This window comes from Marmota flaviventris, chromosome 20 (genome assembly GCF_047511675.1).
Source record: "Marmota flaviventris isolate mMarFla1 chromosome 20, mMarFla1.hap1, whole genome shotgun sequence".
NCBI classification, from domain to species: domain Eukaryota; kingdom Metazoa; phylum Chordata; class Mammalia; order Rodentia; family Sciuridae; genus Marmota; species Marmota flaviventris.
In genome coordinates this window covers 10,078,620-10,095,351 of record NC_092517.1, presented here as the reverse complement: position 1 = coordinate 10,095,351, position 16,732 = coordinate 10,078,620, and the positions used below count along the sequence as shown (strand labels likewise).

Below are 16,732 nucleotides of genomic sequence, written 5' to 3'. Positions count from 1 at the left end.
ATTACCTCAGGTGTTTCATTATAGTGACAGAGAGCTGACCAGCAGTGCCTATCTGAGAAGAAACACTGAGAAGCATTTGAAGGCAGTGATAAATGTGATGTCATCTAATGGAGTCTGACCACAGAAATGGACAGTGGAATCAAAGTCCCAAACCTTGTCCAGTTACCAGCTAGCTGTGTGACCTGAGGCCAATGACTACATCTCCCTGAGCTTTAGCTTCATCCCATACAAAAAGCAAGCGGATGGGGGCAAGTTAACTCCAAAGTTAACTTACACTCATTATATCCTGTGAGCAGAACATATATATTTTAATTGGTAAAAAACAAACTGAGAAGAGGGTTCGAGCCTGAATGACAAGTCTCTATTTCTGACAACATCTTCAATGTATAAAGACAAGAGAAGTCTGATGGGTAGTCTTCACTTACTAGGGAAGAATATTCGGAAGTTAACTGCATGGGAGGATTTATCCCACTAGGAAGGAATAAATTTGTGCTCATTCTAAAGTACAAGACCCCAAACATCTACTTATTCCACCTGACACTGATTTTTCTGAATGTATAGAAAGGCTGTAAATTTTGGTCTCCATCCAAAGGAGGCTTTGGGCCTTCAAGGAGAAGACCACTATAAATGGTGAGCTGCTCTGCTGGTCTTTGGTTTGGGGGAAAGGACTCACAGAGCCCCTCCGGAAAACACTACAATTGAATATAACAAAGAAAAAAAAAAAAACATTGGAAACTCTGAGCTAAAAGAAAAACAATGGAAGGCTGGGGCTGAGGCTCAGCAGTAGAGTGTGTGTCTAGAATGCACGAGGCCCTGGGTTTGATCTTCAGCACCACATTAAAAAAATAAATAAATAAAATAAATGTGTTATTTAAAAAAAAGAAAAAGAAAAACAATGAAAAGTGCTAGGAGGAACAAAGGCAGTCTATTGTGCTGGGTGTGGGGGTGCCACAAGCTTGTGATCCCAGCAATTCAGGAGGCTGTGGCAAGTTTGAGGCCAGCCTCAGCAACTTTAAGGAGATCCTGTTTCAAATTAAAAAAAAAAAAAGGGTCCAGACGTAGCTCAGTGGTATGGTGCTCCTGCTTTAAAAAAAAAAAAAAAGTATATTGCAAGAAAATGGAACATTAATAAAATATTCAGAATCTCCCCCATACCTCAAGCCATCCAAGACAGCAAACTGTGTTCCTAACAGAAGACAGGAACACAGGGAGGCTGGGAAATTGGCCAAGAACCCTAGTTTTATCCCCCGAGTTTTGTGGCTGCTCCCGAGAACTCCAAGGGCCCAAGGAGAGCGGCGCTGGGCTGCACTCCTGTCCCACCGAACCTTGCCAGGACCCTGAGGAGGTGAGTGGTCCCACAGGTGCTAGACGTGGGATGAGAGCCTGGCAGCCTGACTCGGAGAGAAGCATCCCCTGACCAGTTCACTCGAGTAAGCCAACATTTACTGCACATCTGCTTGGTTTCCTTTGACATCTGAGTAGAGAAGAGACGAACAGATGGCTCTGAGGACCTGCCTCCTCATTGCTCAAAAGCCATGGGCACTCTGGGGGCATCAGCTCACTTGACCTCTTATGCAGAAGGGCATGACTGCTGCTATGATTTGTTGAGAGTCCAGTAGGGGCTAAATGTAATTGAAGGCTTTGTCCACAAGGTGGTGCTATTGGAGAGGTTGGAACCTTTGAGAGGTGAGGCCTAGTGAGAGGTCTTTAGATCATGGGGTCTGTCCTTGGCAGAGATTGTAGGACTCCAGTTCCCCCGGCCCTTGCAACTCAAGTTCAGTTCATTTTGCTCCTAAATACTCCCAGCATCCTTACCAAAACTGAGCTAATCCAAATACCGTGTCTTTGAACCTCTGAAACTGTGAGCTAAAGAAACCTTTTCTCTTTATAAGTCAGTTGTCTCCACCATTTCACTGTAGTAACTTGGAGCTGACTAATACAGCAGCCCATCATCTTCTTCCAGGCTTTAACAAGGGACATAACACTGAGAATCACTGTGGAAGGGTGCAGGGTTATGCATTGCACAAATCCAAGAAGCACCATTGGTAAAGAATCCATGGGAACAGTGCATGTGGACCTGGGCAACGCAGCAGACCTGATGTTATGGCTCATCAACTTCTCACTCCAGCCACACAGCGCTTCCAAGGAACTCTCCATGTACACTCCAGCTTACCAGGGAGAGTTCCAGTGTTTGTGTTGTTTTAAAAAGAGGTGATAAGCTAGCAGCTATTAAAGAGGTTCTTCTCTAAGACTGGAGGGAGGGAGGGGAAGACTGAAAAGGGGAGAAGGGATTTTAAGAAAAATCAAAAAATAACCAGGCCTGGAGACAGAGCTCAATGGCGCTACACCACGCACGAGGCCCTGGTCTAATTCCCAGTTCAAAAAAAAACATCCCAAACAACAACAAAACCTACAGCCAAGAGAACCGTTTGGGATAAGGAAACCTCCCCCAGGTACCGTCAGTCCTGACTACAGGTTCCCGCTCTGCAGGCTCCTCCCATCGAGGATGGGAACTCTGGGATGAAAACATTGCACCTGCACCAATCCCATGTCCGCTTTATCTTCCTGTCATTGTTCCCTAAACAATATCTTTTAACCACTATTTTCCCAGCCCTGACGTTGCAGTAAGTACTACGAGCAAGGAAGAGATGAGTTAGGATTCGTGGGAGGTGTGCGTGCAAGGCTGTGCCATTCTATAGAAGGGGCGTAGCAGCCATGGGTGTTGGAATCGGGATGGCCGGCCAGCCCTGGGACCAGCCCCTACTGCTGCTGAGGGGTGGGTCCCCTGTCTAGCCCAGGGCACCTGTGACGCTGGCCTTCAGGGAGAGTCTGATCAGTGCTCTGCCAAGTGGCTCACTGGCAGCTGCAGGCTCCCACGTCTGCATCACCTCCGCCCTGAGGGGCTCCTGCGCAGGCCCGGCCCTCGCCCACGCTCCTCACCTGCAAAGTGGTGCTCTGGTCCGAGAAGGGCGAGCTGAAGAAGGTGGTCACGATGCTCATCACGATCTCCGTGACGTACTTCTCCAGGATGGAGTCCGCGTGCTTCCTGTCGCTCGTGTTGTTGCAGGCCTGGAAGACGAGCAGGCACTCAGAGCTGACCCCAGGACCTACCTTAGGTCCTTCCCGCTGACCACCCATGACAAAGACAAGGGCAGAGGTACTCATCCCTCTAAGAGGTCACGACAATACAAAGTAAGTTCTGCAGAGTGGAAAAGGAAGATAGCGGGGCACAGAATCAGAACGTTCAGAGTGGGAAGGGTCAGCAAGGCCATCATCAGTCACTTCCTAGCTGTGCCCAGGGAGCCTAAGACCCCTACGAGCAGGAGGCGGCAGGGGACCCACCGGAGTCTCCATGGCCCCCGTAGTGAACTGCTCTCCCGAGAAAGGCCTTCAGCTAGGGTAGGCCACACTGTTCCCACCTGGGGTCACCGTGGGGCTCTGGTCCCACCAAATTCTTTCATTCTATTAGAGTTTTACTGAAATTCACTGTTCAAATGGGTCCTGGGGGCTGGGCTGTGGCTCCATGGTGGAGTGCTTGCCTAGCACGTGTGAGGCACTGGGTTTGATTCTCAGCACCACATGACTATAAATAAATAAAAGAAAGGGATTGTGTCCATCGGCAAGTAAAAAAAAAAAAATATTAAAAAACCAGTGTGCCACAGGTCAGCACCACCGACCACGTAGGTTTTAGAGTGAGTAGACACCTGAGGTTTCCCCTGTAGCCTACTTAAATTTTGCTGCTTAGAGTAAGATTAGCCATTTATAGGACTGGAGACTACGTCTGATTATTGGATTTATTAGTCCTATAATTTCAGATATAGCATTGGTTAGAATTTTAAAATAATGGATTAAAAAAAATCAAGCTTCATTCTCAGACGGTCATGCTACAATCTTAACACGAGGCGGTGTCAGAACCCATTTGTCGAATCAGGTAAAGAAATGGTTTTACACGTTTCTCAACAATTTAACGGAGGGCTCTGCAGATCGAGGACCAGCGGCCATCTGAATAAATGATGTTCACTGGAACACCAGCCACCCCCCTGGTTCTCAGGACACGGACACAACCCACAAGACTGACTGGCCTTTTACAGAAGAGCTAAAAGGCCTGGTTTAAAGAAACCCAGGAGACCCCCAAGTCTAAGCCCGAACCCTGGACTGGTGGGATTCAAACTGGGAGATATTGAGAATAAATACTAAGGTCGTTGTCAAAACCACGTAAGTGTCCTGAGATCGACCCTGCCCCTGGGTGGGGAAGGCCAGAGACAGGTGACAGGCTCTGCGGGACCCTCAAAACCAGGCTGGGCTCAAGTTCAGGGAGGTGTCCCCAAGCACAGACGGATGTTCAAGGAAAGGGCTTTATCTTGATGTGTCCCAGGCCATCATCACAAACCCAGCTGTGAGGGGCAGGGCAACCCATCTTCCCGGAGGTTGACCACTCACATCCATTCTCAGTTAAAAGGACAGGAAGGAAAGAGACGTGAGAGAAGAGCCGCAGGCATCTCTTCCCTACAAATGTCTGCACAGGGCTGCGGCCAGTGGGACACACGCTCACTACCCCGCCTCCTGGGTTCCGGAAAGACTCACCCTGCAGATGTCCACGAGGAAGTTCTCAAACAGCTTCCACATGTGGTTGCTGGTGTAGATCTCCTTCATCTCCACCTCCGTGTCCACATAGCAGTGGTTGAGGAAGTTAATGTAGGCGATTTTAACCTGCAGGCAGAAACACGCCTCTGGGGGACTGTCCTGGGGGATGGAGAGAATCAGCTTCCAAGTGAGGAGCTGGGGCCAGGATCCGTCCATTTTTTTAAGACCCCCAGTGTATGATTATAAAATTCAAAAGCACAAGCTTTAGGAAGCGAGGTTGTTCATGACCTCCAGGTAAAGAACCGAGCAGACACCCTGACCATAGGAGGGGCGACAAGTCTGACCACATCAAAATTAAGAACTTCTCATTGAGATTGAAATGGAGCCAATTTTGTCATGTGCAATGATGAACATGTCAAAATTAACCCACCTATCATGGATCGTTATGATGCACTAATAAAGACATTAAGAACATGTGTTCGTGACAAGGTACCATTGAAGAGGTGGCCTGGGTTGGGAGGTGATTGCAATGCTTGAATCAAAGAAGAATATCTAGAGCAGCAGCTATGAGATGGACACCCCAAAAGAGCAAACACGAAAAATGTGATAGAATGTTTTCTTAAAGGAATATTCTACATCTCAGGGCTGGGGTTGTAGCTCAGTGGTAGAGCACTTGCCCAGCATGTGAGAGGCACTGGGTTCAATCCTCAGCACTGAATAAAAGCAGATATGTGTTTGACATCTAAAAACATACTAGTATAAATATCTCGTATGCATCATATGCTACACATGATTTTAGTTTACAATATAAACTAAGAATCTATCTTTTCAAATATACAAAGAGAAGATATATACAGTGTGATCCACTTTTCTGTTACCAATATATGTGAAAAGGAAAAAAAAAAAAAAGAAAGAGGTCTGGGAGGATTAACTTCAAATTTTAACAGTTACTAGTGATAAGGGGTGGGATTCTGGGTCACTTTGATTTTCTGATTACCTGCTGTTTCTAAGTTTCTCATAATGGTCGTTCATTATTTCTATCATGAGTTTTAAAGCATTCCCTCCTGGACAGAGCTCAGGGACACTCATGTGACCTGTATCTCACTCTATTCCCCACCCATGTACAAGGTGGTGGCCCAGGGCACAGCCTCTTTGCACACTGATTGAACTAGTTCCACAGAGCTGAGGCTGTCTCCTCCCGGGAAGGGGACAGAGAGAAAGTGACTTTCCCTGTGTTCCGATCACACCAACCTCACGCCCAGGAAGTGGCTGTCCCAGCAGAACAGTATCCTTCTGAAAAATGAGTGCAGGTCTGAACACCACCAATGGCCCACCACACCACGGCCCCAGGTGCCACATGGAGGCAGCTGGGGAGGTCCCTCAGGGCTGGGCTGGCTCACCTCAGGGATGCAGTCCTCGTGGGTGACCACGCGGACGATGTCGTCCAGCGGGAGCAGGGAGTTGCACTTGATCTCTGTGTACACGTTCTTGCCCTCGGTGCACACAGCAAGCAGCTCCACCAGGTGGATGTGGTACATGAGAGGGCTGTTCTCGTCCATCCGGTCCCGCTCAGACCGCATCATCTGGATCAGAGTCTGGAAGGAGGCTCTGTCGTTGTAGAACACGAGCACGTCTTCTCCAGAGTTGACCAGCTGTGGAAAGGGCAGGGGTCAGGCAGCCTTACCAGATTCCATGTGCCCAGAAAGAGGCATGTTGTCTTGGCCTTTACCTTCCCAAACCCGTGGGACCTGTATTCCTAGACTCGTCTGGATCTTTCATTCATTCACATAACTGATCAACTAAAAATCTCCTAAATGATCCTTTTACTCCCAGGATACAGAAACACCACAGTGCTCTTAAAAAAAAAAAAAAAAAATTAGGGGACAAGAAGGTCTCTACACCACGTACACATCAGGCAGAAAGAAAGACTGCAAGTTAGCACCTGTATTCCCAAACCTAATGAGACTGTGGTTTTTTTGTTTTAAATGTTTCATCTCCTTGTTTTACTGAACCAGTATCTTTACAAGTCTTTCATCTAATGTCTTAACTCTTCGATCACAGATTATGCACTTCCAATTCAGATATGTGGTGCACACCTGTCAGATACCTTTCCTTTCAACATTCATCAAAGAGCCTGAGGACCCCTGTTCATAACGTGCCCCCAGGACACGGTTCCTCGTAAATCTAAGACAAGACATTGCCTCAGCACGAGATGAGTTACAGAAGATCCCAGGGGTCAAAATAAAGAAGGTCCATGTTACTTATTTATCCACAGCTAACCTTCATGCTCTATGGGCCAGATATCAAGATAAACTCCTCAGATGGTGTGACGGTTTGGATGTGAGGTGTCCCCCAAAAGCTCATGTGAGAGACAAGGCAAGAAAGTTCAGAGGTGAAATGACTGGGTTGCAAGAGCCTTAATCCACCAACAGGAATTAACTGACCTGTGCTTGTGGCTACGTAAGATGTGGGACTTTGGGGAATGTATCTTGTGAGCTTAGTCTTTCTCTCTGCTTCCTGGTGCCACGTCCTGAGCTCCTCTCCTCCACCACACCTTTCCACCATGATGCCCTAACCTCGGGCCCCAAAGAATGGAGTCGGCCGTCTATAGATCAAGACCTCTGAAACCCTGAGCCCCCCAAATAAACTTTTCCTCTTCTAATTGTTCTTGTCAGGTCTTTTAGTCTCAGCAACGAAAAAGCTGACTAAAATAGATGGATTACCTAACCTTGCTGTGCCTCCGTTTCTTCATAAATAAAAATGGGAACAAATACAATCTCTAACTCAGGGTGCTGTTGTGTAGAATAAGTAGATTACTGCCTATTCCAGAATATGGCAGGCTTCTAGTAGATGTTAGCTATTATTGTCATTTTATTTCATTTAATCCACATACTGACTCTTTCAAGTGAACACCGCTTGGGAACGCTCATTGAGGTGCCAAGTAACACGACCAAGTCACTCAGCCAGGACAGCGCCTCAGCCAGCTTTCCTATCCTCTCCTGAGCCCACTCTCCTGACCACACCATTCTGCTGCCACCGGAATCACAAAAGTAGAAATCTAAGCATTACCAAGTTGAGTCGGCATCATCAGAGATTTTATTTTAAAGGATTCCCTTCTGGACAGACCTTTTTTCTAAGGTGAAAAGATTAAATATGCTGCAGTCATGGTTCGACAGGATGATATAAGACAGCCAGGAGTGGTGGCACACACCTGTCATCCCAGCAGCTCAGGAGGCTGAGGCAGGAGGATCTTGAGTTCAAAGGCAGCCTCAGCAAGTTAGGGAGGCCCTAAGCAACTCAGCAAGACCCTGTCTCTAAATAAAATACAAAAACAGAGCTGGGGATATGGCTCAGTGGTTAAGCACTCCTGGTACCAAAAAGAAAAAATTCAAGCTAATGATTCAGGTAACTGTAGATAAAAGTCATCATCCGTGAGCAGGAAAGCTCCACTGGCTTCCTGGCCCCTAACCACACTGAAGCCTCATGCACCACGTTCTTGGTTCACTGTTCCTCTTCCTTTGTCCTCTCAGAGGAATGCAAGTCAAATGTTCTTAGAGTTAACAGCTTCCCTGAAATGAAAACCTGGATCCGACTCCTGCCGGGGCCCCAGACATAAAACCACACGCACACCATCATCACAAGCTACCCTCCCGCAGGACTCCTGCCAAGGATGCAGACCACGTGGCAAAGACCAAACCCGTTTTACATCCCTATGGATGGAGCTTCCCAGAAATGTGTGATCATCACCTCGGCCATGACCATGTCTTGGCACTTCTTAATAAATTTCCCTTCGGCCTTGACGATCGTCTGCAGGAACTTGATGTACTGGACATTGCGGCCGTGGGTCTCGATGCAGTGGACGAAGTGCTGGACCACCCTCTCGTTGATCTCACTGCAGAGCTGGAAGTTGTTCATGAAGATGTGCTGCATGGTCACGGCTTCCAGGATCTGCCGCAGGGAGGGACGAGAGCATGGGGACGGTCAGGAGGAGGCAGGTGCAGGTCAGTGAGAACAGCCAGAGGGAGGCCTGTGACCCCCAGGGAGGCTTCCTGTTCCATTGTCTCACCCTGTGCTTTTTTTTTTTTTTGTATGAGGGATTGAACCCAGTGGCACTTAACCACTGAGCCACACCCCCAGATCCCCGACCTTTTTTTTCTGGAGACAGGGTCTCACTGAGTTACTTAGGGCCTTGCTAAGTTGCTGAGGCTGGCTTTTGGCTTGGAACTAATGATCCTCCTGCCTCAGCCTCCCAAGTCAATGGGATTACAGGGGTGCACCATTGCACCTGGCTAGTCAACTTTTCCTAAGATAAATAAGTGCACAGAAAAATGAATCACCCAAGAGCACCCACCTCAATGGACGACAGAGAGAAACAGGCCTTCTCCACACCCACCCCATGATCTGACTGCCACACATTTGTTTTGGGTTCATGCCCAAGAGTAGAATTCAAGTCACAGGATATGAATATGTTTGGTTTTAGAAGCTTTGGAAAAGGTGTTACCATCTATGCTGTACAATACTGCTACTCCACATTCCTGTGGGTGCTTAGTATCGTCAGACTTTTAAATCGTAGTCTTTTCTTACAGTACACAGATGCATCAGATAAATTTGCATTTGATGACTCAACTCATGATATGGAGCATGCCGTCCTATCTATTGGCCATTTCAACATTTTCTACTAACAAGACCCTGTTCGAGAGCTTTGCCAGTCTTTACAAGTGGGTTGTCTATTTTTTTTCCCTCATTGACCTTTTTGAATTGGTTATGCATGTTCTGCATATGAATTCTTTGTTGAACAAGTGCAATGTGATGTCTTGTCTCGTCCTCTGGCTTGCCACTAGGAATGATGACCAGAAGTTAAATTTTAACTCCAATTTATTAGTATTTTCCTTTATAATCAGTGATCTTTGCACACTGTTTAAGAAAACTTTACTTTTCCTACAGTCATGAGTTATTCTCATGTTATCTTTCAGTAGCATTATCTGGGACCCTTTATACAGAGTTACTGAGTTTTATGTTTGGTGTGAGGAAGGGACTTCAATCTTTTTATTATTTCTTTTTCTTTCTTTGGTACCAGGGATTGAACTCAGGAGGCACTTAAGCACTGAACCACATGCCCAGTCCTTTTTTATTTTTTATTTTGAGATAGAGTCTCACTAAATTGCTGAGGCTGGCTTTGACCTTGTGATCCTCCTGTCTCAGCCCCCTGAGCCACTGGGATTACAGGAGTGCACCTCCACACTCAATCTTTCCATCTTTTGCCTTTTCTTTTTCTTAACAAGGCAAACAAGTAATATTATCCTACAATCCAGCAAACATTTTTTTTTTCTGGAAACCTCTAGCAATACTCTGTTTATGTTCATGTACAAAGATGTCCTTCCACAGTATTATTTACAAAGCCCAAAACTATAAATTGCCTCATTACCCGTTAATATAGAAATGGTTTTTAAAAAGCTATAGCCATATAATGGAATTCTGCTTAGCCATAAAAAGAATGAGAAAAAATAAGGATAAAATTCTGCCATTTGCCAGTAAATGGATGCTAAGCAAAATAAGCCAATCTCAAAAAACTAAAGGTCGAATGTTTTCTCTAATATGCAGATGCTAATTTACAATAAGGCAGGGGGCACTAGAGAAGAACAGAGCTACCTTAGATTAGGTAGAAGGGAGTGATGGGAGGAGAGGAGAAGGGAATGTGGGGATAGGAAGGGTAGTAGAAGGAAACAGACATTATCACTGTATGTATCTATGTGACTGCATGACCAATGTGATTCTGAAACATGAACACTCAGAAAAATGAGAAATACATCCCATCTATGTAAGATATATCAGTGCATAAATGTATTCTACTGTCATGTATAACTAATTTAAAAAGTTTAAAAATTAAAAAGATTAAGGAAAAAAGAATGAGAAAAATATATAGAGTTGATTTCCAAAGGGAGCCATTGTGTGTTAAATTTAAAAAAGGAAATGCAAGATAAAGTACTATTTAAAAATATGTAATACATATGTCATATATTTATATTTTTAAATGTGTAACACATATTTAATATTTCTTTAAATATGAACAAAATCACATGGAATACAGATGTTTTTTGTAGATATATTATGCATTTGGCTAGGTAGTAAGACTTGGCATTTCCATATTGCTAGGTCTGATACAATAAGAGAGATGATTAGGAAAAACAGAGAAACCTATCTTCCTCTGCATCTGTGGTTTCCTCCCTTCTCCCCTCCCATGTACCCCCCTTTCCTAACCTCAAAATAGGGGGAATATTTATGTCCTCCTGACAGCTGGTCACAATGTTCCCCTTTGGAATGAATACTGCATTACAAGTCCCAGAAGTCACAACAGTGAAAGGACAAGCTGTTCCAGCCCCCTCCCCAACAGCTTTGCAGACGGGCCTCCAGCCTTACCCCTGGGTTGAGGAACAGGTTTATGTGTTTATGCAGCAATGCTTGATTCTGCTGGTTGCCTGCACAGAAATTCTGCAAAAATTCATGAGCCAGCCTCATTATCTCCTGCATCTTGGTATCTTCAGCCTGTGGCGGGGACAGACACAGAAAGCACTGATCACCAGGCCAGGCAGGACACCAGCTTCCACGCCAACACTTCCCAAGAAGGCAGAATTCAGGCCCCCGCTGAGGGCTGGCTGTGGGTAAATGCTGAGGCGCTGCATGGTCTGCCCCAAGAGGCAGCCAGTCACTTATCTAAGCCTCATCATAAGTCGAATTCTCTCCCAGTAGCCTTAGGGCACAATCAGAAAAGACTTTATTCAGGAAAAAGGCAATGGGGTGAAAGCTCCCGGGATTCCGCTGCCCAGCAACCTTCTGAACCCCATTTCTGAAAACGGCTGAGAGCAGGCCAGGCCGACCTCCTCCCAGCTGGTGAGCGCTCCTCTCCACAGCTCCTGGTCTCATCTGTTTAAGTTCCCAACCTACAGTGGCATGTTAATCTCCAGAGGCAGGTAACAGGGCAGGGTGCATCAAAAACGGGAGTGGGTACGTCAAAAACGGGAGTAAGTGCACCTGTCACACCTCCTGGTAACCTCAGGCATGCTGTTTAAACCCAGGAGTTAGCAGTCCCCTCTGCAAAATGGGGACAGTACCTTCCCTGAGCATTGCACATGCATCATGATGTGACTCTCCACAGACAAGATGATGGGGTTCTCATTCTATATAACAAAAGTATTTCCTGCATTTAAAACATCAGTTTGCAAAAAGTTAAATATCCTGTAATAAGACAATTATATAAAACCAATGGTCATTCTGCCCAATTCTAAGTTAGAAAACATTTGAGAGAGCAAAAACAGAAAGTCCCTCAGTGGAAATCGTCCTTCAGATTCCTACAGCCCCCAAGAGTCTCCCCAAGGCATGTCACATCCATCGTCCCATCGCAGAGGCAGGAGAGTGGGGAGTGCAGGATGCAGGCCTGGAAAACAACTCCTCAGTTCTTATCCCAGCTTGATAACTTCCTTGCTATGTGACCTGGAGCAAGTTACATAACCTCTCTGGGCCCATTTCCTTATCTGTAAAACAAATACTAAAAGCACGTCATGTTGGCCATTGGTTCTGGACTAGATTGGGGTCAGCCAAGTTTTTCTGAAAGGGCAAGACAGTAAATATTTCAGGCTTAGTGGGTCCAGGAGCAAAATCAAGTACAGAGAGTACTCAGGTAACAATTCCAAAATGTGGCCATCATTCTGACGTGTCCTACAGAAACAGTGGGCTGCATCTGGCCCATGTTTATGGCTTTGTCACCTCTGGTCTAAAAAAATAACCCTGGGAGAAAACAGGACATACCTGCCAGGAACAAGTGACAGAAGGAATCTGAGTGACCAGCTCTGATCATGGAACAACAACAGGAGAATGATAAGGGATCCGAATCACAAGTCCCAGCATGACAGAGCGGGTATTACATTTGTCTCTTGCCAGTGGGAATGGAGAGGCGGCAAACCTTCCAGCTGGAAGAGATCGGAGGGCTCGGGACAGAGAGCTGCTGCCGCGGGAACCTTCAATAGTACCACGCTTGCCTCTGCCCACTGAAAAGCAATCTCCAGGTGCTCAAGGCACCAAAGAGCCTACCGGGCTTGAATTCAGATTTTTATAAGGCGAATAAGCTTTGAAGACATCACATCTCACAGGGTTCCTTGTTGGTGGGCTCCCTGTACACCACTCATGCACAGGGATTTCTGTGCCCATCCCAAAGTGAACAAGCGCACGCACACACACCTTTAAACCACAGACTGCAACCTTGTCTGGGTACATGGAGACTGATGCTGTTCTGAAGATGTCCACTGCTCATTAGGGAAACCAATGATATTAGGAGACCCAGCTGTGGTTGGCAAAATCCCACACGGGGAGGCAGAAGTACCCTTCTGGTCCTCCTGGCAGCCAGACTTTGAGTGACACATGACCCATGTTAACTGCAAGTTAAACTTTCCAGGCTGCACTGTCCTATTGGGGCACTGAGCTTACATTGGACTTGTGGCTGTTGAAAGCTGGGCCCAACCTGGCTGATTCTCAAGGTCCCTGTGACTGAGGGGGAGGCTTTCTGGATCCCCCTGAACCTCCTCATCTAAAGTGGGCCAATGACACCACGTCTCACCTGCAGGACCACAAGAACTAAGGAGAGCCTGTGAGCACTCGGTGGACAGCGAGCCCTCTTCAGAGGCCTCTTCACCAGCAAGCTAGCCTCTCTGAAGCCACTGGTGAACTTGACACACCTGAGTTGTGGCCCTTGGACTCTGAACCTGCACAAGCCTCAGTTTCTGCTGTCAAATGGGCATAGCACAAAGCCCCACTGGCTCTTGCAGAATGGAGTGAATACTTTCACAAGGGCCTGAGCAGCAGCAAACCAGATGCCAAGGAGTTAGGCTCCTGCTTCCCTAAACCCAGTCTCCATCCACTGCAAGGACCATCTATAGCAACCAAACAGAAGACCTCAATCCAAGTGTCTTCACTTCAAACACGCACCCAGAAGATGACAAGGATGGGCAAGTCCCATGTTCCCATCAGCATTCAGCAACCTGTGACACTTACATTGCTACTGCAGTATTGTAAATGAAACCATAGAGGCCCAGCCCATTGTAGGTGTAGGGCTGACCCCTGATAGACACACGTCTATGCAATGTGGCTTGGGAATCAGAATAAATGGACTCTTCTTCCATCAGAGAATCTTAAAAATGGTGCAGGATGATTCCCAAACCTGAAGGGCTGGAGGAATCCCCCTGGGAGTGCAGCCGCGAGCCAGGGGCCTGCTCACCTTCTCGTAGGGGATCTGCAGCAGCTCCAGCACCACGGCGTGGGCACCCATGTTCCGCAGCAGCCTCTGCTGCTGCTTCCTACTCTTCTTCACGGAGGCGCTCTCCTGCACACACAGCTTGCTGAGCCGAATCAGAATCTGGGAGAAAAGAAGCAACCTCAGAAAACCAGAAATTAGAAAAAGACCACAGGACAGGCAGGCGGAAGGGACCACAATACATTAAAAACCTCAAATAGCCGGGCGCGATGGTGCACGCCTGCGATCCCAGAGGCTCGGGAGGCTGAGACAGGAGGATCCCGAGTTTAAAGTCAGCCTCAGCTAAAAGTGAGGTGCCAAGCAACTCAGTGAGACCCTGTCTCTAAATAAAATACAAAATAGGGCTGGGGATGCGGCTTGACGGGTGAGTGCCCTAGAGTTCAATCCCTGGTACCACTCTTGTCCCCCACCAACCCCCCCAAAAAAACAAGGTAAATCCAGCCTAGAGCATCCCTGTCAATTGCATTAAACCAAACCCATGCAAGATCAAGAATGTGCCTTCCAGAATTAGCCGATTATGGCTTCAAGAACAAGCGGGACAGTTTCAAAGGGATCACTGCAAATCCTACAAGCAGGCCTCAACTGCTGAGAACGGAGGAAGAGTTTGCTCTGGGGTGCAAAAACACAAAGCTCCCAACCTGCCAACTCTGAACCACCTCATGTAAAGATTTCCAAAGAGCTGTGGCTGTCACTGGTGGGTACCATGGTGTGGAGACACACACCTGACCATCACACCAGCTAATCCTGCATCTGACTGCAAAGTTTCAGGAACACGGGGTGCCTATAAAAAGGCTGCACCTCTCAGAGGTGAGGAACGGACCACACAAGAAAGAAATGGCAGGGCATGTTCAAACTCAGATGCTGAAAGCCACAGGCATTCGGCCCATGAGCTCTACTTTCTTCCTGCTAAATTTTACATGAAAAAGAAAGCGCAGGCGTTCCTGCCTTCAACTGACCACCACTAACTAGAGCTCCCTAGAGAATGTTTTTTTTTTTTTTTGTTAACCTGACAGTAGAGTGTACTTTGACATATTATACATACATGGCAGATAACTTCCCATTCTGGTGTTGAACGTGATATGGAGCTTCACTGGTCATGTATTCACGTATGAACACAGGAAAGTTAAGGCCATTCATTCTACTGTCGTCCCTATTCCCATCCCCCTTCCTGCCCTTCCTTCCCCTCTGTCTAATCCAGTGAACATCTGTTCTCCCCTCCTCCCCACTTATTGTGTGTTAGTACCCACTTATCAAAGAGAACGTTCTGGGGCTGGGGTCGTGGCTCAGTGGTAGAGGGCTTGTCTAGCATGTGTGAAGCACTAGGTTTGATTCTCAGCACCACATATACATAAATGAAGGCCCACTGACAGCTTAAAAAAAATTAAAAATAATAAAAGAGACCATTCTGCCTTTATTTTGCGGGATTAAAGAAGGGAGAAGGCTGAGGGCTTACCTCTTTCACCACTCTGTAGTTGTAGCTGCTGGTGCTTTCTTGCTTTTCTGACTTATTCCCCTCCTAGGGACCAAAAGGAACACAACTCTGGTTTGCACAGCTCTCGGGCGAGTGTGGGATTGCTAGGGCGAGCACAACCTTTCATCAAAGAATAGGAGTTCTGTGCTATTTTCCAACAGCCATGGTGGGTCTGCTCCTAAGACATCTACATTCAACAGGAAGAGGATGCCAGGCCTTGGCTGCAGAACACGTTTATTCCTGGGGCGTCAGGAAGAGACATTCCCTCCACATCCGGGTCTCCCTACATGGCTCTGGGTGGCCTAGAGATGCAGCTCACCTTTGATTTTGTACCTTTTTTTCCTAGGAGAATAGTTGCCACCCTCGTGTCTTAACAAGGAAAACTTTTACAAATAAAGCCCAGCTATAATCTGCATTTGTATCTATAGATAGAACAGGGAGTGTCCTTGTTTTGAGAGGCCCGTCCTACTGCCGGGTGCCCTAACCCATGCTTCTCTCACCTCGGTTTTCTTATGTTCGTTTTCACCAGACGCACCATCCATGGTCTCGTCGGGGCCTTGCCCTTTGTAAACCCACAGCTCAGACTTTTCCACGATGGACCGCAGCTGATCCAGGTCTTGTTTGATCTGTTTGTAGTTGTCCACATCTTGGCTGGTGACCAGCAGTTGAACCTTGAGGAGTTTAGTGTGTTAGCGGCATGGGCCTTAATGGACACAGTCCACTAGTCACACACCACACACCCACCGGCCACGCAAGGTACCTGCTTGAAGGCCTGGAGGACCTCCTGCCTCTGACTGAAGTGCCGAAAGAGGAGCTGCAGGGCCCCGGACACCAGGGGTGGGTAGTCGTGCATGGTCAGGTGGAGCAGCACGCGGAGGAAGGTGCGGCCGCCATGATCGTCCAGGTCCAGTGGGGTGTTCTCCTCACTGCAGGAGCACACAGGAGAGGAGAGGCCTAGTGAGCCTCGGAGGCCTCACTCACACCCGGCCTGGACAGGTTTCCAACCCTCTATTCCATTTCACAGGACTTAGCTCCTTCAGTGCTAAAAAACTTACTTCACCTTCAACTATTCCATGAGGGGAGGGGACAGTAGGCTGTTTAACTGTCAAACTTTTTTTTTTTTTTAAACCCCTGAGCCACACAAAACTCTAAGCTTTTTAATCCTCAAGGCTTTGGGAGGAGGCTATTACGCATCAACAAATAATCCCCCCAATGTGGGTTACTATAAGAATGATGGAATGGGGTATTTATGCTAAATTCTAAGCTGGCAGGTGTACGCGTTTACAACAACAATAATAATATTTTCATTCAAAACTGAGTACTGTGATATTTTAGGAGGGATTCAACAATAGGAACAAGGAACAGACAGTGTTTCC

The 16,732-nt window shown here is 47.0% G+C and overlaps 1 protein-coding gene across 1 annotated transcript in view; it reads right to left on the bottom strand.

Annotated features, from left to right (window-relative positions):
• Positions 1-16,732, bottom strand: part of Itpr1 (inositol 1,4,5-trisphosphate receptor type 1) — a 306,399-nt gene that overhangs the window by 131,295 nt on the left and 158,372 nt on the right. The window contains exons 27-35 of the mRNA XM_071605917.1: positions 16,117-16,278; positions 15,857-16,027; positions 15,339-15,401; positions 13,850-13,987; positions 11,002-11,127; positions 8,332-8,532; positions 5,985-6,236; positions 4,585-4,710; positions 2,941-3,069 (exon numbers count right to left, since the gene is read on the bottom strand). Coding sequence (XP_071462018.1) covers positions 2,941-3,069; positions 4,585-4,710; positions 5,985-6,236; positions 8,332-8,532; positions 11,002-11,127; positions 13,850-13,987; positions 15,339-15,401; positions 15,857-16,027; positions 16,117-16,278 — 1,368 coding nt within the window. The remainder of the gene's footprint in view (positions 1-2,940; positions 3,070-4,584; positions 4,711-5,984; positions 6,237-8,331; positions 8,533-11,001; positions 11,128-13,849; positions 13,988-15,338; positions 15,402-15,856; positions 16,028-16,116; positions 16,279-16,732) is intronic.